The sequence below is a fragment of the Cibotium barometz genome, chromosome 34 (genome assembly GCF_041138505.1).
Source record: "Cibotium barometz isolate CiBa-2024 chromosome 34, ASM4113850v1, whole genome shotgun sequence".
Lineage (NCBI taxonomy): Eukaryota > Viridiplantae > Streptophyta > Polypodiopsida > Cyatheales > Cibotiaceae > Cibotium > Cibotium barometz.
Window position 1 is genome coordinate 46,961,405 of NC_141079.1, and position 23,345 is coordinate 46,984,749.

General features: G+C 42.5%; 2 protein-coding genes across 3 annotated transcripts; both read right to left on the reverse strand.

The window, feature by feature from the left end:
* Positions 1-215: 215 nt before the first annotated feature.
* On the reverse strand, positions 216-2,414 carry LOC147619107 (uncharacterized). 2 transcript variants are annotated; one of them, XM_086774298.1, is made up of 2 exons: positions 701-2,414; positions 216-502 (listed from the first exon to the last, which is right to left on the reverse strand). In XM_086774298.1, the coding sequence occupies exon 1, from the start codon at positions 1,334-1,336 to the stop codon at positions 875-877; it is 462 nt and encodes a 153-aa protein (XP_086630424.1). In that variant the 5' UTR covers positions 1,337-2,414; the 3' UTR covers positions 216-502; positions 701-874. The 2 variants fall into 2 exon arrangements, with proteins under 2 accessions (XP_086630424.1, XP_086630423.1); XM_086774297.1 differs by having other exon boundaries at positions 571-2,414.
* Positions 2,415-16,782: 14,368 nt separating this feature from the next.
* On the reverse strand, positions 16,783-18,592 carry LOC147619108 (dormancy-associated protein homolog 1-like). The gene is made up of 4 exons (XM_086774299.1): positions 18,215-18,592; positions 17,833-18,081; positions 17,572-17,692; positions 16,783-17,013 (listed from the first exon to the last, which is right to left on the reverse strand). Exons 1-4 carry the CDS (start codon positions 18,318-18,320, stop codon positions 16,977-16,979), a joined length of 513 nt encoding a protein of 170 aa, XP_086630425.1. The 5' UTR covers positions 18,321-18,592; the 3' UTR covers positions 16,783-16,976.
* Positions 18,593-23,345: the final 4,753 nt, after the last annotated feature.

Genomic DNA, 23,345 nt, shown 5'->3' on the forward strand with positions numbered 1-23,345 from the left:
AACTTCAAAACACAGTATCTAAATGGGACAAAGCTTTATCCTGGAAACAGATTTTACTGGGAGAAGCCGTAGGATGTTCAGATACGCTATGGAACGTCATTAGAAGCGAATATCTATGGCATGCATGGATGCTTAAAATAGCAACAACGTTCAACAATCCAGAAATCAAAGGTCCTCCGCTTTCAGTTAGCCTAAGCACATCATGCAGCAGATACTGGTCTAAAAGATTGCCTTCTCTAATTAGCTCTAAGAAAAAGCTAGAAATCAAATACAACAAGAAAGCCTCAGACTTTACCAAGTACAAACTGGACTCAATCAGAGAAAAAATCAGGCTAGTCATGACCAAAGACAGATCACTAATTGACGTAATCTGCAGTCTGTAAAGATGATCTTCATGAAGCTATCATGTATCAGTATTTTCACTGCGAACCCCCACAATAGGTTACAGTAGACGCCTGAATCAGGACACTTTCAATGTACAGTATAAATGCCAACCAGATCCCTGCAAGAAGACAGAGACAATGAGGGATAAGCCTCGAAAAGTGACCTTCAGGACAGACATGCCAGTACCAGTCCATGCCTCGACTTCAAGCCTCGCCATAACAGGAAGGTGCAACTACCCGCGAAGTTCTCTCTACCTTCTGCAAGAACGGTGGGAAAGCATCAGAACAGAGAAGCTGAGTTCAAGGCCAATCAATACCTTAGCGGGGAGGAGACTGCACCGTCACCATTTGAGTAGAAGTGCATACAGAAGAAGGCTCATCAAATCTAGATGGCGTTGGCGTGTAAAACAAGGGCACTTCTGCTGGTAAGGGGATTCAAAAGTTAATAACAACCAAAGAGACACAAGCTGCTGCATGACATCAAAACAGATTCATCTGAATGCAAAAGCAGACCTGACTCGAGCCCGCATGGAAGAAACACAAAAGAGAATACCAAACAAAGAGGAAGGACTCCAGCCACGGGGAGAGGCCTCCATCACCCTCTCCGAGACGCCACCTAAATGGTAGATAGCAAGGATGAGCACCGCTCCAAGCCTCCCGAAGCTCCTCTGCGCATCGAAAAGAACAGAGCGCTCTGCAAGATCGTCTGCTCGGAAGAGAAGAAAGCATGCAGAATGAGGAGGCGGCGAACAGATTTTCACCCCCACCGTTCCTCTGCGCCAAGCCTCCCGCCGTTCCTCTACGCATCGAAAAGGCCAGAGCTTTCTGCAAGATCGACTGCTCGGAAGAGAAGGATGCATGCAGAACAAGTAGGAGCCGAAAAGACTGGTAGCCAATAGGAGCATGGCCCGCATGTGCCGACACGTGTTCTCACATGCACACGTGTTGGCCATTGCATCTGGCCACGTGTCCACTGCATGTTGGACACGTGACCCTTGTATCTCGGATTCCTTTCTAATCAATTCTGCCTTTTTTTTTGAAAAAATAATTACATCTATATAATAGTAACTTTAGTAACTAAATATTATTATACATGTAATGACTTGTTTATTATAAGTAACTTCTATCGCTATGTTCATTTTTTTCCCCAGAGTATAATGGACTACTTAAATAATGTGCATTCCGCTATCTAAATAAAGCTCGTCATCTTTGGTTATTAAATATGTAATGATTCTTTTAATAATTATCACATCTATATAATAGTAACTTTAGTAACTAAATAAGTATATTTTATACATGTAATGAATAATAATTACATCTATATAATAGGAACTTTAGTAACTAAATAAGTATATTTTATACATGTAATGACCTGTTTGCTGCTATGTTGTTCTTTTTTCTATTTAGAGTTTCAAATGTAACTTTTGGACATAATCATTTGTTTAAAAAAGATAAACTATCGAAATAAAGGCCAAGTAACCTTGGTTATATAATTTCTTTTTACCAAAATTATACTTTAAAGGCCAAGTATCCTTGGTTATATAATTTCTTTTTTACCAAAATTATACTTTACAAAAATTATACATAAAGGTCAAGTAACCTTTGGTTATATAAATTCTTTACGTAATAACTTAGTATACTTACATCTATATAATAGTAACTTTAGTAACTAAATAAGTATATTTTATATATGTAATGACCTGTTTGATGCTATGTTCTTTTTTCTATTTAGAGTTTCAAATGTAACTTTTGGACGTAGTCATTTGTTTAAAAAAGATAAACTATCTAAATAAAGGCCAAGTAACCTTGGTTATATGGCCAAGTATCCTTGGTTATATAATTTCTTTTTTACCAAAATTATACTTTACAAAAATTATACATAAAGGTCAAGTAACCTTTGGTTATATAAATTCTTTACGTAATAACTTAGTATATAAATTACTATAGACTGTTCAATTACTATAGACAATGTTTTTCATTATTTTTAGATCTTTTAAGTAGTACCTTAGTGTACTGTAATTAAATTACTATTACTGTTTCATTATTTTTACATCTTTTAAGTAGTAAAACTTAGTGTACTGTGATTAAATTACTATTACTATTTTATTATTTTATATTTTTTAAGTAGTAACTTAGTGTACTGTAATTAAATTACTATTACTATTTCATTATTTTTTCAAAAAAAAGGGCTGTTATATTAAGAAAAAGGGAGGGGCGGATTTACAAGGGCCACTTTCGCATGGCTGACGCGTGGACTCTCTTGAGGGACATTCCGAAAAGGATCCGAGGATGCAAGGCCAATTGGCAAGCGCGGCGCACGTTAAGGCATGTGCGCCGCGTGTGAGGGGGGTGGGATCTTTGCATGGCGAGCCGAGCCTGAACGTTCATCGGTGGCTTTCTCTCGCTATTCCTCCTTCCACTTGATGATCAATCCTTGCCCCGACGCCGGCTCCAACTGTCTGGTCGACGGGTGGGGTTAGCATGGGCACTACATCTTCCTCCTTTGCCTCTTCCATCACGGGCTGAGCTAGCTCCGCCCACTCTTCTCCGAACTGTGGGAGGATGCTGGTGCTTTAGCCTGGTTTGCAGATTCACTGCCGTCGTCGCCAAGCTGTTCTGCAGGATCCCCTTCACGTGAGCCGTCTGCAGATTCTGGGAATCGAAAGAGGGGCTCAACCTGTCAAACAATCTTTTGGTTGCGATTCAGAGAGGGTGGACTCCTCCTTCCTCCGACCTTGGTAATCTCTTAAGGTGTTCTCTTTTGTGAGGGCTCGAATCAGGTCTGATTACATGCAGCTTCTTCAGGTTTGATGCCGTGCATCATCTTGAGGACCTTGATTTTGGCTTTTGAGGCCCCTTGTTTTTATCTCACTCGTCATCTGTGTTGATGGGCCTTGTATTGCCTGCAAAAGGTGTCGGTGCCAGCTACTCCCCGCTGCAGAGATGATTGGCTTGAAACTCGGTTGCTCTGTTCTGATGTATTCCACCATTCTTGCGGGGGGCAAAGGGGCCTTCGCGGGTATCTGCCCTTCTTGATGTGGTGGGCCTTGAGGACGGTGCTAGGGCTGGTACTGACAAGTTGGTCTTGCAGGTCACTTTCCGGGACCTGTCCTTCCTTGTTTCTGTCGGCTTGCAGGAGACTGGTTATCATTTGTACTGTGTATTGAATGAGTCCTGAATCATTCATCCGTTGGTTCCGATTTTGGGTTTGTAGAGAACCTGTTGTTGTCTGTTAACTGAATGAAGATCAGCTTTATTGCCTGCAGATTATGTCAATCAGAGTTCTGTCTTTGGTCATGACTAACCTGATTTTTTCCTTGATTGTTTCCAATTTATGTTTGATGAAGTCTGATGCTTTCCTGTTACTTTTAATTTCTAGCTTTTCCTCTAGGCTGATTAGGTAAGGTAATCTTTGAGACCAGTACTACCTGCTGCATGTTGTACTTAAACTGATAGACAACGGGGGACCTTTGATATCTGAATTGTTGAACGTTGCTGCTATTCTAAGCATCCATGCATGCCACAGATATTCGGTTCTAATGACATTCCATAGTATGTCAGAACATCCTATGGTTTCTCCCAGTAATATCTGTTTCCATGATAGATCTGTGCCCCATTTAGATGCTGTGTTTTGCAGTTCTTTGAGAGATTGTGAAATGTGATGACACTGTATGAAAATATGAATATCGTCTTCTGGGAGTCCACATCTGGCGCATTGGTTAGAGGCCACATTAAATTTGGCTGCCTTGCTTTGGGTCCATAGAGCTCTATAAGCAATGAGCCATGCTAGGCATGACTTCTTGGGATCAGTGTGGGGGTTCCAGAGGTTCCTGAGGCTGTTGTACCATTTTTTGCGGTCCCACTGCAGGTGCCATCTACGGTTGAGGGGTAGGTGGATGGGAGGGGATTTTGAAAATTTAGGGATGGGGAGGAGAGGTTTACTGCCTGTCCATTGGTAAGCACAGATGTTGAAAGTAGAAGGGAAGTTCAGCTTCCAGGTCTCTTGCAGGTCCCACTTCGAGGTTCTGCTTTGTACGAGGTCCAGCTCCGGGGTCCTGCAGTCGTACTTTGCCCCTAAATCAGCTCTTGAAAGCCAGGTTCCTAGTTGTTGATCTCTGAGATCTGCCCATGTTACTATGCCTCTCTTGTGGAGGTTAAGCGCTATTTGGGCTTCCTCAGGTTGAAGGGGGGGGGGGGAAAGGGAGACTGGACCACCAGCAGGAATCCCCGGCCATAGCACCATTAGAAATGCGAAGGTTTGGGGCTGGGTTAAGGAACATTTTGACATTGTTCCAAGCTTTCCATATTGAGGACACTAGTTGACTGCCCTTGGGGGAGATGGAGAACTTGGATATGACTATGGTTGCGAGGGGTAGGCTATTCCATTTATTGAATCCCGTGATAACAAATCTGGGAGTATCCTTTAGGAGAAGCTGGGCCCAATCTTCAGATGGATTTTCACAAGCTCTTATGATCCATTTAGATGCCATTTAGATGCCATTCTGTTGGCAGTGATCCTGATGTCCTGGATACCTAGTCCTCCCTTTACTTTAGGGGTGGTGCATATGTCCCACTTGACTTTGGGTATGCTCTTGTTCCAGGGATCACCGCCCCAGAGAAAGTTCCTACACAGCTTGGTAAAGTTGTTTAGGTCAGAATCTGGTGGCCGCCAGCAGCTGATAAAAAAGATGGTGTATGGCAGAATGAAGTGTTGGAGAATCATGATCCTCCCTGCCAAGGTGAGCTGTCTTCTTTTCCATCTCAGAAGCTTATTGTCTATCTTTTCCATGACCCACTGCCATCTTTGTTTTAGAGTGACCTTAAAGCCCATGGGTATTCCTAGCAGCCTGAAAATCTCCCCGTCATGGAGTAGGTTGCATCCTGCTTCCATAAGCCAATTAGGTGGTGGATCTATGAGAGATTTGATGCCTGTTTTGCAATGGTTGATCGAGGAGCCTGAGGCCATGCAATAGACTTGTAAGCATTCCCAGAGAGCCTTTATACTTTCTTCCTCATTGGCTATCAGACAGTTGGTATCATCGGCAAACATCTGTGTACACATCTGGTCTCCATTAGGGAGCTTTATTCCAGCTATCTCTCCTTTTTTCATTTTGTCCTTAATGAGCCAGTTGAGGCCATCTGAGGCTATGGCATATAAGAGAGGGGCTAGAGGGCAGCCTTGTCTGATGCTCTTTTGGAGAGGGAAGGGGGCAGAAAGCTCTCCATTGTAGATAATCTTGGCTTTGGCATTCCCGAAGAGGGTTTTGACCATGTGGGTGAACTGAGGTCCCAAACCCATATCCCTTAGAGATTGGAGGATGAAATCCCAGTGTATTCTGTCATAAGCTTTTTCAAAGTCTATCTTCATGAAGAGAAAATCTTGATTAGATTTTTCAGCATATTCAAAGCCTTCCCAAAGTGCTATGATGGCATCTAGTATATATCTACCCTTGATGAAACCTTTCTGCTCTTTATTTATCCAGCTATCCATGTGCTCGGACAGACGATTGGCAAGGGCTTTGGCGATGATCTTGTAGACACTGTTAAGCATTGTAAGAGGTCTCCAGTTTCCAACTTCCTCCTTGGGGCCTTTTTTGTGAATGAGCTTGATAAGACCTTGATTAGCTTGGGAGGGCAGTGCTCCATATTTTATCGCTTCTTGCCAAACCTGGAGGATGGGGTCCACTACAACCTCGCTGAATGTTTGGTAGAATTCAGCAGCCAATCCGTTTTCCCCTGGGCTTTTGTTAGGCTTGAGAGATGCTATTACCTTTTTTATTTCCTCTTGAGAGATGTCCCGCTCCAGCACTTTAGCAAGATTAGGAGGAGCAGTGGCTTCCCTTACCTCTTTAATGATCTGCATGGCTTTTATCTTGCTTTGAGAGGGGGGCCCAGTTTCGAGAAAGATGTCCCTGTAGTATTCAGTTAGGAGCTGCTTGTTCTCATCATGATTGCTGGCCTTGACACCATTCTTGAAGCAGAGTAGGGGAAGATGTTCTTGTCTTTGTTTCACTTTAAGCATCTTGAACATTTCTTTACTCGGTCTATCAGCTTTACCTGCCCACCAGTCTCTGGTGAAGAGCTTTGCTTGCTGAAGGGCTATTTCCTCCTCCCTTTTGATTTGAGCTCTGATTTGGTTTAGATTTTCAGGGTTGGGAGAAGGCTCCTGTATCCTAAGCTGAGATTGCAGATTCTTGAGCCTACTGGACCGATGGGCTGAAACTTCCTTCCTTACTTGCTTGAGGAGGTTTTGAGTGGACTTGATGGCGAGGTTCCAAGCTTTAGCAGGGGGAAGGCTTAGAGAGAAGAAATATTTCCAGATTTGGGCTATCTCTTCCTTGACCATGGGTAATTTAAAAAGGGTAGGATCAGTGTGGAACCATCCAGCTTTGTGCCTGGTGTCCTGATTATCCATAGTGGTGATAATGGGATAGTGATCAGAAATGCAGGTCGAAGAGTCAACCTGACACTCACATCTGTTATGATTTGCTACAATTTCGTTGCTGGCATAAGCTCTGTCCAGCCTGGCTTTCCTTTTGAGCTCCCCTGTTGAGTAGTTCTGCCATGAGAAAATTCCTTCCTGGCCTAGGTCTTGCAGCTTGAGTTTACGTTTGACTTTCTCCCAAGCAAGCTTCTCTCTTCCAAATAGGACCTGCCCCTTGGCTTGGAACCTGTCTTGAAGGGATTCTACCATGTTGAAGTCTCCCAGAATGAGGGTGGGGGCCTGCAGGCTGAGGAGGGAATTCCATGTTTCAGTCCTTTGTTTTTGAGGTCCGTGGGCATAGATTCCCACGAGAGTAAAGTTGTTGAGATACATTGCAATCCATTGGTTGTTGTGTCCTATGTGGAAGCCCTTCAGCTCGGAGCTAAGGTCGAGGTGAATACCCACGGCCAAGCCTCCACTTCCGTGGGTATGCAGGGTGTGAATCCAAAAGTGATCTGGAGAGACAGAGTTGAGCCTTCTGGTCAGCTCTTCTCCTGTAGTCTTGATTTCAACTAGAACAATGATGTCCAAGAGGCCTTTGGTTTTCAGCCACTGTCTGACCAGTTGCGCTTTGTTCAAGTCAGTTAGGCCTTTTACATTGAAGCTGGTTATTTTCATTATCTTTTGTTGGGGGGTTTGCTAGCTCCTCCCTTGGTGGCTGATTGGGGGGTGGCTCCAAGTTGAGCTCTCCCTCTCTTAAGCTCTTTACTGATCTCCATGTCATTCGGTATATCTGGCTGTGCACCAGTTCTGTTCCCCTTTGTTGGGCTGGATACAGTACCCATTTCTGTATCGTCAAGGTTGTCCACCTCCTTCTCTAGTCTTAGCTTGTTTAGTGGAGTACTTTCCACGCAGTCCTGTTCCTCTTCGGTAACCCCTGGTTCTGGAATGGCAGCCAGGACTGAATACCTGTTAGGCTTTATTATAGGCACAACGGATTTGGGTTTGACATTTGGCTTTCGTCTGTTGCCTACTGGCATATCAGGCTCTTTGGATGGCGGGTTGGATGAGGAGGGGGAGGATTGGACCAAGGGCTGAGGGAGGGGAGCTTTGTTAGCTAGGTGAGGAAGAATGATTTGAGGATTCTTTATGGGACAATTCCTGATGAGGTGGCCCTGTTTTCCACAGTGAAAACAGGAGTTAGGAAGATGCTTGTAGAGAATTGGTTGGGAAATGGAAAACTCCCCGCACCCAATGGATATCTCTTCCGGAAGGGGGAGAGACAGGTCTAGTTCAACGAGGACTTGGGGGTGCCAAGCGGGATTGTAATCAGTGAAGGCTTTGGTGCCTAGAACTTGACCCAAAGGAGCTAGGATGGCTTTGATCCAAGGAGTAAGGTGAATGGGTAGGTTGGGGAGCTCTACCCACACGGGGTAAACTGAAGATTTTGGGCCATCCGGGTTGAAGTCTTTAGTCCACCTCATAAAGCAAAATGGGAGGTGTCTAAACATCCATTGTCCCGAGCTGATGACTTTCATAGCCATGCTAGCCTCTTTGAACATAAAGATGTAGTATCCTTTGGCCAGTGCTTGCGTGAGCGTTACCTCAACTCCTATGGAGGACCAGTTGTCTCGGATCCAGGCTTTCATTGCTTCCTTTGATGGGCGCGGGCCAAAAAGCAGGCCGACCAGACATCTTTCAGAGTAATCTTCAACTTTGTTTCTGACTTGTTCAATCGGAAGATTTACATGGACTGATAAGGGCTGTGGGTTACCTCTTTCAGCTGCGCTGCTAGGTTCTTTCTGTTGGACTCCATTATTGATCTGGCTGATTTCCTTTGGGGGAATGGGGGCTTCTTTAGGTTGATCCTTGCTTTTTGAAGATAGCAGCTGCTCTTTAGCTTCCTTGAGTTCTTGCATCAGGCGGGTGTTTTCTTCCATTACTGCTTCTATTACTGATTCATCTCCCCAGGGCTTGTCTGGGAGTTGGTTCCACTGGTTTGTTCTAGGAGCTTGCAGAGCTGAAGAGGGAGAGGCACCGGAAGAGTGACTGCTGAGCATCTGGTTGGATTTTGCAGGTGATGGGAGCTGGGGACAAACAAGGGAGGGGCTCCTCCTCTCAGTGCCCATGCACTTGGGAGGGCATCCGCCCGCAGAGAAAGACAGACGGCGATGCAGCTTGGCGGGAGGCAGAGTTCAGAGCTTGGCGGGTAGTCGCTCAACTAGTCACTACTATTAGATTAATTTACTATTTCATTATTTTTGTACTGTAATTAAATTACTATTAGTATTTCATTATTTTTACATCTTTTAAGTAGTAACTTAGTGTACTGTAATTAAATTACTATAGACTATTTTTTCTTTTCTATATTACAAAATTTACTACAATACTACAATAATGCTGTATGATAAAACACTAGATAACGTTGCTATAAAGTTAATAGTCAAGCACTAGATAATGTTGCTATAAAGTTAAGTCTAATGTCATTAAATAAATACGGATACCAAATTGTCTCCTTCACATTAATTACTATTTCATTATTTTTACATCCTTCAAGTAACATAACGTTGCTATAAAGTTAATAGTCAAGCACTAGATAATGTTGCTATAAAGTTAATAGTCCAATGTCATTAAATAAATACGGATACCAAATTCTCCTTCACATTAATTACTATTTCATTATTTTTACATCTTTCAAGTAACTTAGTGTACTGTAATTGAATTGTATACTCAAAACTCTGCTCTGTGAGGCGCTTGCGTCCGAGGAGGGCGGACTCGAAGTTCAACGGTACGGGATGCGCTGAAGAAAACTCTGCTCTGTGAGGCGCTTGCGTCCGAGGAGGGCGGACTCGAAGTTCAGAGACTGTAAGCAGAGGACGTGGGGTCAAAAACGGCAAGAAATCGAAACGGCCCACAAGACGTCTGTGGGCGAGGATCGGCTCTCTGCTCAGCAAAGGCTCGACAAGGAAAGGGGAGCTCCAAGAAATCGAAACGGCCCTCGCCCGTTAAGGTTTAGCAGTTCTCTTCTCTGTTTTTTTTTCATTCCGCCTTGCGGCGTTGGTCTATTGCCTGCCTTTCAACAGCTAGCTTCCCCCCCTCGCGTGCATGGGCACCGAGTGGAGGGGTACCCCCACCTTGCTCAGAGCGCAGGGCGCTAGCTCCAGCACAGTGGCTGCGCAGGGCTCGGTTCCTGTCAAAAGCATTCAAGCTCCGGCCTACCAACAATTCCCCCAGAGGCCTCCTGCCACGGATGCGAATCGAGATGCTTTGATGAAATACGACCAGAACCAAATAGAAGAAGGTGCACAGACAGCCAAGAAGTCTCTAGCAAAGGACGTGGTCCCCTCAGCCCTCCCTTTGGTGCTTAGAGGGACTCCTTCTCTGCTCAGGGGACAAGGTGGACCCAACCCCAAGGATGGAACGGTGGCAGGAATGGTGCAAGCCTTCTCTGCGGGATACCAGACAAGGAAGCCGGTAACTCCATGGCCTCCACTCTCATACAAAGGCAAAGAGCCATGGACTGAGGAATCGATGATAGAGATGAGGAGAAGGATTGCCGAGGAAGCGGACAACGAGATAAGGGCAATTCTTGAAAAAGATAATGAGCAGAGGCTTACACAGCTCCTCCCTGATGACATCATGGAGCATGACTCCAACAACACAACCAATGCTGAATCGACCATTGCTAAGGTTAACCTCCCTTTGGATATTCTGCGGGATGTGGAAGCAGATTACTCAGCCAGATGCATTGTTGGCTTACTCTTTGGCCCCCGCCCACCTGTGGACTTTCTTAGGAAATGGATGGAAGATACCTGGAGCCCCTTGGGGGTAGAAATCGATGCAGTCCAAGTACTACCCAAAGGATACTACCTCTTCCTGCTTAAAAATAGCGCTATGGCGATCAAAATTCTAGGGGCAGGTCAATGGATGTACAGAAATGCTCCTTTCTGTTTCTTCAGGTGGACTAAGGAGTTCTCTGCTAGTGGCCCCAAACCCTCTACATGTCCGGTATGGATTGAGCTCCCCGACTTACCCTATCATATGTATCAGTGGACTGACAAGATTGCAGGCTCTCTAGGAAAAGTATTGGGACATAGACCGAAAACCTTCATCAACCCCTCCTGGCACCCTCAAGTCCTGATGGAGATTGATCTTGACAAACCCCTTAAAGAGTCAATATCTATTAACTGTGGAGAGTACAGCATTGTGCAGAAAGTGCTCTATAAACACCTCCCGCATGCGTGCTTTCATTGTGGGATGAAAGGGCATGTCATTAAGGATTGCCCACTTAAAGCCCCCTCCAAGATAAAACCCCTGCAAAGAGATCTGGTACAGAATGAAATGCTTCCTCCATCTGGAAATCCTCCTACTGAATCAGGGCGAAAAGAACCTCTGGCAAGCTCTCCCCCCATTATCTCTGGCTCCTCTTCCAACCAGTCTAACCCTATAGGAAGAGATTCACAAACAGGAAAAGGAGGGGGAGAAGGATTTACGCCGATCCCCAAAAGAAAAACCTTCAAGCAAAAGAAGTTTAACTTGGCCAACACCAAAGCCAACTTCTACACACTTCTAGATAAACCTGAACTCTCAGACGATGATGAGGACCTGCTGGAAACAGTTCCAGGAACACAAATCGACCTCAAACGTCTGACGTCAGAGTTGGCTCAACTGGAGGATACCCATATCCTCGAAGTAGAAGAAACCACTATAGAGAAGGGGACAGAACAGAACCAAAGACTGCCTACTATGGCAGATAATGAAATGGACATTTCCAAAGAGCTCAAAAGAGCTCATGGCCAAGTGGAGGACTCTCCCATAGAAGTCAACAAGAGCAGGAGACAGAAGAAACCTAATCAAACACCCCCTCCATGAGGATTCTATCTTTGAATGTCAAAGGACTTACAGACGTCAATAAAGCCAAAAAAGTCAAGACTTGGCTAAAGCAACAAGGGAATTTCGATGCTCTGGTCTTAACGGAGGTTAAGGTTAGTGGAGATAACCTTCTGCAAAGACTTAATACTATTAGCAATAATCTCATGTGGATATACACAGTCCACCAACAGGGGTCGGGAGGAGTTGCCTGTGGTCTGCACCCAAGATGGGAGAATCAGATTAGAGATTTTCAAATAGATACTTTTGATCAATGGGTAGCATTTGAGCTTGAGGAGTTTGTGCTTATTGGAATGTATGCAAACTGCCCCCAAGCTATGAGGGCAAGAATGTGGCATTCGATCATGCAAGAATATGATGAGCCTATAATTTTAATAGGTGATTTGAATATGGTTGAACTGGAGGAAGATAGGTACAAGAAGCTGGGTAAACTTATCTCAGGGGCAGAGAAATTGGCCTGGGACCAATGCAAAGAACATTTTAATCTAGTAGATATTGGTTCCCCTGGCCAATTCACATGGCAAAATTATGGCACGGGAGAGCTTCTGAGGAAAGCTAGAATAGACAGATGTTATGTCAGCCAAGAAATAAGCAGGATGTATGTCAATGTGGAATGCAAAGCTATACTTGATACCTGTTTGTCAGATCACTACCCCATTAGAGCCTCTCTGGATAAAGAAGATAAAAAAAGAGGCTCCAAGTGGTTTCATACAGACCCTGCCCTATTTAAAATCCCCATGATACAAGAAGAAATTAAAAAGATATGGGATCATTTCTTTAGTGTAGGCCTGTCTCCCGCTAAAGCTTGGACTCTAGCAGTAAAATCTACGCAATCTCTGCTCATAAGTACCAGGAAAGGGGTTAAAAAGATAAGGTTTGAGAAGAAAAGAGCCTGTATAGAAGAGATTAAAGAGCTTGAAGACAGGGTGGACAATGGAGATGATACAGCTCAGAGGAAGCTAAAGGACACGAGAGCCAAACTCCACAAGCTTGAAGACCAAGAACTGGAGGAAAGCTCCCTCTTCTTCAGGGAATGGTGGGCTGGGAAAGCAGATAGACCATCTAAAGAGATGTTCCAAATGCTCAAAGTAAAACATGCAGCGAACACAATCCCCCCCATGAAAGACAGCTCAGGCAATCTATTGCTAAAGGATGAAGACAATAAAGCCTGGATAGCACAGCATTTCCAAACGCTCCTCACAGAAACTACCACCTCGGATGAGGAACAAACGGGGGCAACTAAGGTTATTGAACAGAGCAGGCGCAAAACTGTACCTGAGCAACAAGCCCATTGGCTGGACAAAGCAATTACAAGAGAGGAAATTGCCACAGCCATTGACATGCTCAAGGTCAAGAAATCGCCCGGCAAAGATGGCCTCCCAGCGGAATTCTTCCAAACCTCCAAAGAATTTCTGATAGAGCCCCTTCTCAAAATCTGGAATGAAGCCCTCCTCTTCGAAGCCCTCCCCCAGACTGTCAATGCAGGAATCATTAAACTTATACACAAAAAAGAGGACAGGGACATTATAACCAACTGGAGGCCGATCACTCTCCTCAATAGCGCTTACAAGATCTTTGCCAAAGCTCTTGCTTTAAGGCTGAAAGATCATATGAATGATTGGATAAGACAGGAACAGAAGGGATTTATTAAAGGAAGGTTCATTCTGGACACTATAATCACGCTTTGGGAAACTATGGAATATGCAGAAGAATCAGAGCAGGATTACATTTTCTTTAAAATAGACTTTGACAAAGCCTATGATAGACTTAGATGGGACTATATGCTGGATGCTCTGAAACACATGGGTTGTGGCCCTAGATTCTGTAGCATGGTTAAAACCTTATTGGGCAATGCTTCTGCACAGGTTTGTGTCAATGGAGATTTGACACAAGCCTTCAAATTGTCAAGGTCCATCAGGCAAGGCTGCCCTCTGGCCCCCCTTCTGTATGCAATAGCGGCGGATGGACTCAATTGGCTTATCCATGACAGAATAAGCAAAGGTGATCTGAAAGGTATTTTACTTGGTAATGGAGAACAGGTGTGCATGGAAATGTTCGCAGATGACTCCAATGCTCTTGTGGAAAATGAAGAGAACAGCATAGACACCTTTTGGGAATGTCTGCAAACCTACTGCAAGGCCTCTGGCTCAGTGATCAACCACAACAAAACAGGGATCAGAACCAGCATTCAGCCCCCGCCTAACTGGCTCCTACAAGAAGGATGCAAGGTTATCCAGGATGGTGAAATTATTAGGATTCTTGGAATACCTATGGGATTCAGAGTGTCTCTAAGGAAAAGATGGCAATGGGTCATGCAAAAACTTGAAGTCAAGCTAATAAAATGGCAAAATAGACAACTGAATATGGCAGCCAGGAAAATGGTGCTTAACCACTGCATCATTCCAACTGCAATCTACTTCTTGAGCTGTTGGAGACCTCCTGAAGAAGATGTGAAGATGTTCTTGTCCCTTTGCAAGAACTTTCTCTGGGGAGGAGACCCGTGGGTAAAGAAAGTGGCCAAAGTGAAATGGGAAATCTGCTGCCTCCCCACTGAGCTTGGAGGATTGGGAATTCTAGACATAGTAGAATTAGCTGACAGACTGGCAGCCAAATGGATTCTGAGAGGACTAATGCACCAGGACAAGAGTTGGGCGTGGCTTCTCAACAGGAAAAATCACATGTTTGCTCTTAGAGGCCAACATAGATGGAAAAACCTCCCCCATCTAACCATTATTGGAAGCAAACACGGGATAAACCCAAAAGGATCGAAACTGGTGGTTTCGATATGGAAGGCCTGGGGGAAGGTGAAAGGGCAGTTGGAGTTAGCCACGGCCCTCAAAGATTTGCTGGGTTTGCATCCTCTGGACTCCATATGGTGGCCTGCCCTTGATCTGCCACCAACGGATACTCAAGATTTGGAAGAGGCTCTGAAGCTGCACAACATGGGCATTAAGATATGGGCAGACCTGTGGGACAGAGAAAAGAAAACATGGCTAGCAAGAGCGGATCTCATAGCTAAACATAACCTCTCAGACTCACAGCTGGACACTGTTGGGAGAAGACTGATGCTATGGCAGAGGGAAGACTGGTGGCTAATGACAATAGAGGTCCCCCCCAAGTTGAAAGCCTTCCAGTGGAAATCCCAAAGGTACATCTGGCCTATCCCTCCCATAGTCTCCTCCCCTCCTATCCATCGGTTTCTTAACCAAAGATGGAGTATCCTCAAAGACAGAAGACAATGGTATTTTCTCTTTAAGTCCTTATGGGGGAAACATGTGGAACCTAAGAAAGCCTGCCTAGCTTGGCTTATCATGTACAGAGCCATCTGGACTCAGAAAAAGGCTCTTGCTATCGGGAAGGGCAATGGTACTTGCAGCAGATGCAACAAAGAAGAAGATGTCCACATATTTCTTTTGTGCCCTGCCATAGAGCTAATGGTTAAGAAACTTAATGAATATGTGGCTAGTTGGGGGCAAACATCACTGTCATGGAAACATCTGCTCATTGGTGATTCAATAGGATGCTCTACGGAGCTGTGGACTGTAATTAGAACAGAGATTCTCTGGTTCTTTTGGCTTGAAAGACTAGCGGCCTTATACAATGGCAGTACTAGGAATACTAACACCCTCAAAAGTCAGCTCACCTCCGCTGGAGAGAGATTCTACCTGAAGAAGCTCACTGCCATTGAGACCAAAATTTCAAGAGCTAAAGTCCAGATTGAAAGGTCGGCCATGAACATTCAGGCGAAGTTGAAGCTACTACAGCTACAAGAAAAGAGAGAGCAACTCGTCAAGATTGATCTCTCCTATGTTCTAAAGCTCCAGTACCTATAGGAAGCCATCTTGTAACTCTGTTCTTAGGTAATCTGTAATCCCCCATGAATCCCGGTATGTAACCTATAGGAAGCCATCTTGTAACTCAGTACTTTGATAATCTGTAATCCCCCATGATTCCATGTATCAGGAGCTTGGCCATAGCTAATTCTCCGACTCTTGTAACCTGTATTGTCTTTTTTCAGTAATGAAAATGCCTTTTATTGAAAAAAAAAAGTGTACTGTAATTAAATTACTATTACTATTTCATTATTTTTACATTCATTATTTTTACATCTTTTAAGTAGTAACTTAGTGTACTGTAATTAAATTACAGGACTATTTTTCTTTTCTATATTACAAAATTTACTACAATACTACAATAATGCTGTATGATAAAGCACTAGATATAGATAATGTTGCTATAAAGTTAATAGTCTAATGTCATTAAATAAATACGGATACTAGTCTAATGTCATTAAATAAATACGGATACCAAATTGTCTCCACATTAATTAATTAGACAAATCTCATTCCACATTAATTAATTAGACAAATCTCATTAATTAATAAGACAAGGAAAGAAGGTTCGGAGATCTGGTTTTATTAAGGTACCCATTTGGAGCTCGAAGCCTTAATAATAAAAGTTTTCAATAATATTTTTTCCATTTACTCTAGAGGGAGATGGGAAGGTTCGAGTGACTTCCGATCGAAGAAAAAATTGACAAGTGTCACGCTGCAACGAGAACGAGAACGAGAGAGAGAGAGAGAGAGAGAGAGAGAGAGAGAGAGGACAAACTAAGGGTGATCGAATGATGAGGGTAAATTTTTTGATGTTGATGAGAGCGAGAGACAGCGAGGGAGGAGAACAGGTTTTTTCCGGTGTGCTCTCGTTTTCTACCTGCTGATGCTCGATCGTTTCTGTAAGCTGACTACCTTAGGTAAGCCTAGGATATTAATTATTAGTTAATCAAACCTGTCAAAGCCTAATTAATTAATTAATATGATAGAGTGACTATAGACAATGTTTAGCTTTTCTATAGACAAAAATTTACTGGAGTAATGCTATATGGTAAAGCACTAGATAATGTTGCTATATAGTTAATAGTACTATATAGACAACCTGTGGCTTTTCTACATAGTTTTGCTATGTGAACTTACCATATATAGTAAATTATTGTCTATAGCAAACTGTTGTCTATATGTATGGCCATTTGTATAGTAATTTGGGCTTATTTTCCTAAGTACATGAAGGAGGTTAGAGTTCCTTGTATCGCGAAATGAGAGACATAATAATACATTACACCGATGATGGAAGACATATGTTACACCGAAAATGAGACATAAAAGACATGTACAGGACTGGAGGTCTCAACCTCCGCACTCAAAAAAGAAACACATATCGTCCACCATATGTACAAGAAATCAACTGCCTCCCAAGATTTTCCACTCATCTCTGCTCCATGATCAACGCCAGCTCGATTTCGTTTCCCCACTGTAAAGCCTGTATGTGAAATATAGGCATCATGCTATGGGAACGATTTTACAGACAGACTCAATGAAAATTCTTGGGTTTGCCACCGGCAAGGGGTAAGGGAAACGTCTGTGGAGTTCAAATCCTCTACTCCGCTGCTAAGATATCCTCTAATCCTAGCCTCTACTCCGCTGCTAAGATATCCTCTAATCCTAGCCTCTAATCCTCTAAGATGAACCATATTCCTCTAAGATTACCATAATTGTACCAGTTCCAATCCTCTAAGTCCTCTTACCACCATAACTGTACCGGTTCAAATCCTCTAGCCCTCTTACGACGTTAACCACTACCTCTAATCCTTTAAGAGGACCATAACCTCCAATCCTCAAATTCCTATAACGTAACCATAACCTCTAATGATCCTCAAAGGACCCTAGCCTCTAATCCTCTTAAGGCAACCATAATCTCTAATCCTCTAGAAGGACCATAATTACACCACTACTTCCCAATGTGGGTTTCTGCTTAAGCAGGAAGAGGTCTAAAGTTCAACAAATTCTTTAAAAAAACACCCACTGCAAGCTCACTTACCAGTCGTAGACTGTCGGGGAGTTGGGATGCGCTTTGTCGAACTTGTCGGAGCCAATCTTCTTCATGGCCTTGTTGCTTCCTGGGTGGAATACACTACGCCAAACATTCTCCCTTTCCCTCGCTGCGCATGCGCAAAAGCCCAACACAAGCCTCTCTCTCAAACAGAAAGAAAAAAAGAAAACAAGCATGCGAACTATAATATCAACCCCAACGCGTTTAATGAGAAGCTCGTGCTGCGCGAATGTGCATACGCATACGTACCACCGGCTGTCGGATCCGATCCGGACGTGGGCGACGTAGCACCACCCGTGGGAGTGGACGGAGCAGATCCTCCTGCAATCGCCTGCTCAGGCTGAGAGTTGGTGGTGTCCGGCAGTACCAGACTGAGAACCGGTTTCCCGCTAACGCTCTGCGCCACCGCACGGCGCGCTTCTTCTTGCTGCTGCTGGAACTCGCCGCTGAGTCTCCGCTCCATCCTCCGCGCCACGGACTCGCGCTCATAATCATGCTCTGCACATTCACAAAAATCGCACAACTTCAGCAGAAACCACATAGACGAACACCAACCTGCATGCATCATGCCGATCATCACACGTACTCAAACAAGTACCCTAACATCGCACCTCTCAACATATACACGCACCTTTCAGTGGGAGACTGTGTTTGCCATCCCTGCGAAGGCGACCTAGGCCGTGATCAGGCTGCGGACCTGCTACAACGTCGTCCCAAAGCTTGTCAAGCAGCCCCATGATTCAGAACAAACGATTCTTCAAAGATGCGCAGACGCCTTTGAACTTTGTAGCAGCACGACTCAGTGGAAGCTGACTCAGTGTGGATAAGCTCTATCGCCTCGTGCGCGGGCCCTTCTAAAATATCTGTCCTAATGGTACCCACCGTGGCCCTGCTCGAGGGCCCGACGCGTGTGAAGGTTCCATTATCATTTTTATTTCGAGAGTGATCCGTATATTAATACATTAATTTTCAACTTGCTAGGTGTTCTATGTGCTCATCGTACACTACTAACATAATATGTGGTTTTTATAGTACATGGTTTATACGATATGGTTTACAACGCCCCTCGGTTTATAGGACATAGTTTATAAGATACTAGTGGGTTTATAGGACATAGTTTATAAGATACTAGTCACACTTCTTTTCAAACCTCCAAATTCAAATTGTACTCCAACCTCCTCCTCTCTTCCCGAACCTCCAAATAGTTTCCACATGGCACTTTTACGGAACTCTTTCTTTATATAATATATAGAGATATAGAGATATAGAGATAGAGATGACATTCCTATCCGTACTCTCTCACATTAAAAATATATATAAATATCGTTTATAACATCGTTAGTTTTGGAAAAGCGCCTTCATTATTTCTCGAATATTTTTAGAGAAAAGGAAAATATATTAAGAGATGTACAACATAGCAACTTCATACAAGAACAAGTGCCTATTCTCAGCATCATCAACTTTTACGATAAACAAAGATGCTAACTCAAGAAGGCCTACTAATACCAGACCCTAGATACAACTTGGCATCTCAATCAAAGGGAGAGTCTATTTACATGTTATTGAGGATGAATTCATGGAATATTATATGTATTCTCATGTTGTGTAATTATGGATTTTTAAAAGAACTCATGAAATATTTTTATTTCCAGGTTTTTTATATTATGAATTCTCCTAGACGGGTTTAGATTGGGACGCCCTTCTAAATCTGAGCAATCTTAGCTTACTTTATGTGTATGAGGGTGAATCCGTACATGCATGGGAAGTATTGGTTGCATCGTCTTATTGATATGAAATTTTATACGGATGTTTATTTTTAATCATATAATTTATTAATTGATTGGCTAGTTGTTTAAAGTGTAGATCATTAGATCGGATAATGGAGGTGAGCTAGTGTTGGTCAAGAAATATATTTTGAAATGATAAATTTTAAATATCAATAAATAATATTTGATTTTGTGAAGACAAGTGCCACTAATTTATTTGGACGGTATTCATATTTATTAGCAATGTGTATATGTTAATTGGTACATGTGAAAGCTCCCTAATGCATATTTTATTTTTCAAGACATGTGCACTTTTATAAGGTTCAAGGCTCACACCTATTTTTAAAAGAGGCCTAGCTTGCACGCTCAAGAAACTTTTATTTTTGAAGAAAGTCACTTTTGAAGAATACTATTTTTGAAGATGTCTACATTTTTGTAAAGCATACTATTTTTGAGCCCCAAAGGCTACCCATGAAATATATAGTACACCAAGAAAAAGAGTGGGTGCACTCGTGTGGGGGCAAATTGGACCCAATATTATGTATTGAGTATCTTGTTTGTTCTATTTATTTTCAATATTTTATTTATTGCAATCACTATTATGGGTTCATGTCAACCTCCCACAACAGTGTTATCAAAGCCAAGAGTGATTGTAATTGATTGAAGCCATGAAGAGCTGGTGGATAAAGAAATGAAAAAGTTTGGCCAAAGGTAAAAATTTTCATTCAAAACATACACAGTGTAAGGTTTTTTAAGAAAGCCAAATTTCTGACCAATGGGTAACAAAAACCCATAAATCTATTACCCAATGGTCCATCCAAGGTGGAAAACCACTTGTCCATTTTTGAAAACCACCTGCAAAAACCCATAAATCTATTACCTAATGGTCCATCCAAGGTGGAAAACCACTTGTCCATTTTGAAAACCACCTGCAAAAATCACTTTAAATCCAAAAGCAATTTTACTGTTCTCAATCCCTCTTCCTGATCGGCCCACCATTGTCAGTTGAATCTCCTACTGCAATTCATCTCCCTCTTCCTCCCAACGGTGCACGGAGATTCGTTTTTTCTAATTTACTTTATCAAAATCACCTGTGCGTTACGCGATTCGGTCATCTAAGATTTTTTCTCTACACTTTAGATAATAAATCTTATAAGCCTTTTATATTACAAAGTTATTAAAGCTTTACTTCTTTTCAAAAGTCTATAAAAACTTTCTTATAAAATCTTACAACCCAATCCAAATTTTTTTTTTTAATCCCATGCCGAAACTCTGCCTAAAGCCTAATTCAGCCTCCGCAAAATTTCTCCAAAATCCTAAAAATCTTTTTTATTTTTCCATAACCCCTTTATTTACCCAAAAATCCCCTTTTTGTGCTCGAAAATCCCAAAAATTGTTAGAAAATCCTTTTTAAAAAATTGTAAATTTTTGAGAGTTTTTCCAAGCACTTAGGAAAAATTCTAACCACCTATTCCGATCAATTCAAGCCTCTTCTTCACAAACCCATGGATTCGGGAGTTGATTTCAACCAACCCCAATGACGCTTCTACCACAATGAAGATGCCAATGCCTGAGATGGTGGAATTACAAACTCACCACTTCCACCACCGTCTTTTGAAGATCTCATTCAACTTCTCAAAAACTACTTCAAGATGAACAACAAAAGTGCCTCATCTCCTCAAGCAATGATTTGATGGTAATGAAGCTGCTACTCTACAAACTGAAGATGCTCGTATTGCCAAAATCATCAAGGCTATATTTGACGCTCACAAACAAAAAAGGATAGTAAGGTTAGCCATCGTACTTTTTCTTTTATCAAATTTGATGGTAAAAAATATGCTCATCTCGTACTTTCATGGTTAAGTAAATTGGATGATTATTTTTCTAAGGAGACCTTTTCAGAAAGATATAAGATCAAATATGTTGCCAACTGCATGGTTGGCTATGCATCATTATGGTGGAATATTCTTTGTAAAAGCAGTGATGATAAACCAACTACTTGGGTGAAACTCCAACGTAAAGTAAGTCCAGCTTTTTGCCACCCCAATTTACTCTCAAAGCACGTTGTGCATGGGATTCTTTGACTATGTTCGATCATGAGACGATATCACAATACACGAAGAAATTTTGGCAAACTCTACTTCAACTCTAAATGCTTGAAGAAGTCCCTGAAAATACAATTCAATATCATTATGAATCACGACTCAAAGAGACTATTCAACTCAAGGTAAATATGTTCAAACCTTCTCACACTTGATGAAGCTATTTCTTTAACCCATGATCTCGAACGTAAAAGAGGTTTACACAAAACCCCTCGACAATTCCATTCTTTCTCATCCAACAATCAGGTTTCAATAATAATTGACAAACCAATGCCTCGTCATTATGGTACTCCCACTGGGCCACATTCTTTTAATAATTTTAATGCAATTAGAAAACCTTGGGTAGCACCTAGCAACATACGCACAAATCCCACTCAAAATGTAAAGACAATTAATGATCAAAGCAATGTATCTCAACCTAAGCTTATTAGTCACAACACTTTTACTACAAAGAATCCTTGCCCTACATGTTACAAGTGCAACTAACCAAGCCACTTTACTACTCAATGTTGGAAGAATGTTAGCCCAACAACTGCTCAACTACACAACGTCGAAGAGGTGCCCAACGATGATGGTGATTACGCTCCAAATTGGTCCGAAGACATGCTACATGATATGGTAATCTCGAACAAAGCAATATGCCAAGTAACCCTATTTTATTTTATTCTTTGCTTAAGATGAAGGGTAGAATCAATGGTCATGATATTATTGTGTTAACATGATGATGGTAGTATGTATGATTTTATTTCAAAACGTGCTGTTAAAAAGTTACAATTATAAACACACCCATCACTTTATAAGGTTAAATCTACATTCCAAGATACACATTACAATGGTACTAAAGGAAATTAGGCAACTAGAAATTGTTATTGGTCCTTATAAAGAGAAAAGGGATTTGTTAATTGCACCACTGCACACTAGTGATATAATTTTGGGTATGCCCTTTCGTAATCAATTCAATCCTCAAATTGATTATGACACACGCGATATGGATCACACTCCAAAACAAAACTTTAACTCTTCAAAGTAATGCCACAAATGAACTTTTTCCACTACTGTCACACACACAAGCTAAATGTGCTTTATGTAAACAAGACAAGGTCTACAAGATATTTGTAAATGAAATAGAAGCAACTGACCATACTTTATTATTAGAATATAGGCATTGGGCACAATATTGGATGGTTGAAATTAAGGTCGTGTGTAAAGGCACCCCAAAGGGGTGGCCTCCTCCTATTTAAAGGATGGGAACTCTTCACAATTTGTGTGAGAGTAGAGCCCAATTGCATTTGTAAGCAATTTAATAAGCAAGAGATTTCTTGTATGACTTCTCTCTCCTCCACTTGTGTCGCCTAGCATGAGTACCACAAATTCTTAACATGGCATCTAGAGCTTAGGTTTACTCTTGTGGTGTAGAATAGGTCGACTTCAAGCCAATCTGTGGGAGATTTGGGCCAGATTTGGGCATTTAATGCCCTTTTTGCTTTTTTCACTAGCTTCCAAACTGGCCAGCCCATACCACAGCTCATTGGAGGGCTCATAGCACACATTGTAGGAATTTTTGGCTTGAGGTTTGCTCTAGGGTTTTGTAAATTAGGTCATTGCTAAGCTTCATGGCCCATCAATGCCTCTGATTAGCCCCTATTGTGGCCAATTTCTTCCACGCCCCCAAATCAACCCGTTTTTCTGTTGCTTTGTGGTCGTACGGTCCATACGCATTGCTTGTGCACAATTAGGACAAACCCTCTTACGTGTAGGGGCGCCATGATGTGCTAAAGCTAGCTCTAAGAGGGTTTGGCATTTGGTGGACCACAGAAAGAGATCCAAGCAAAAGAGCAGGCTGCTGTCCAGAGGTGCCATAGCCAAAGCTTCACCAAACTTATAAGTGAGATTA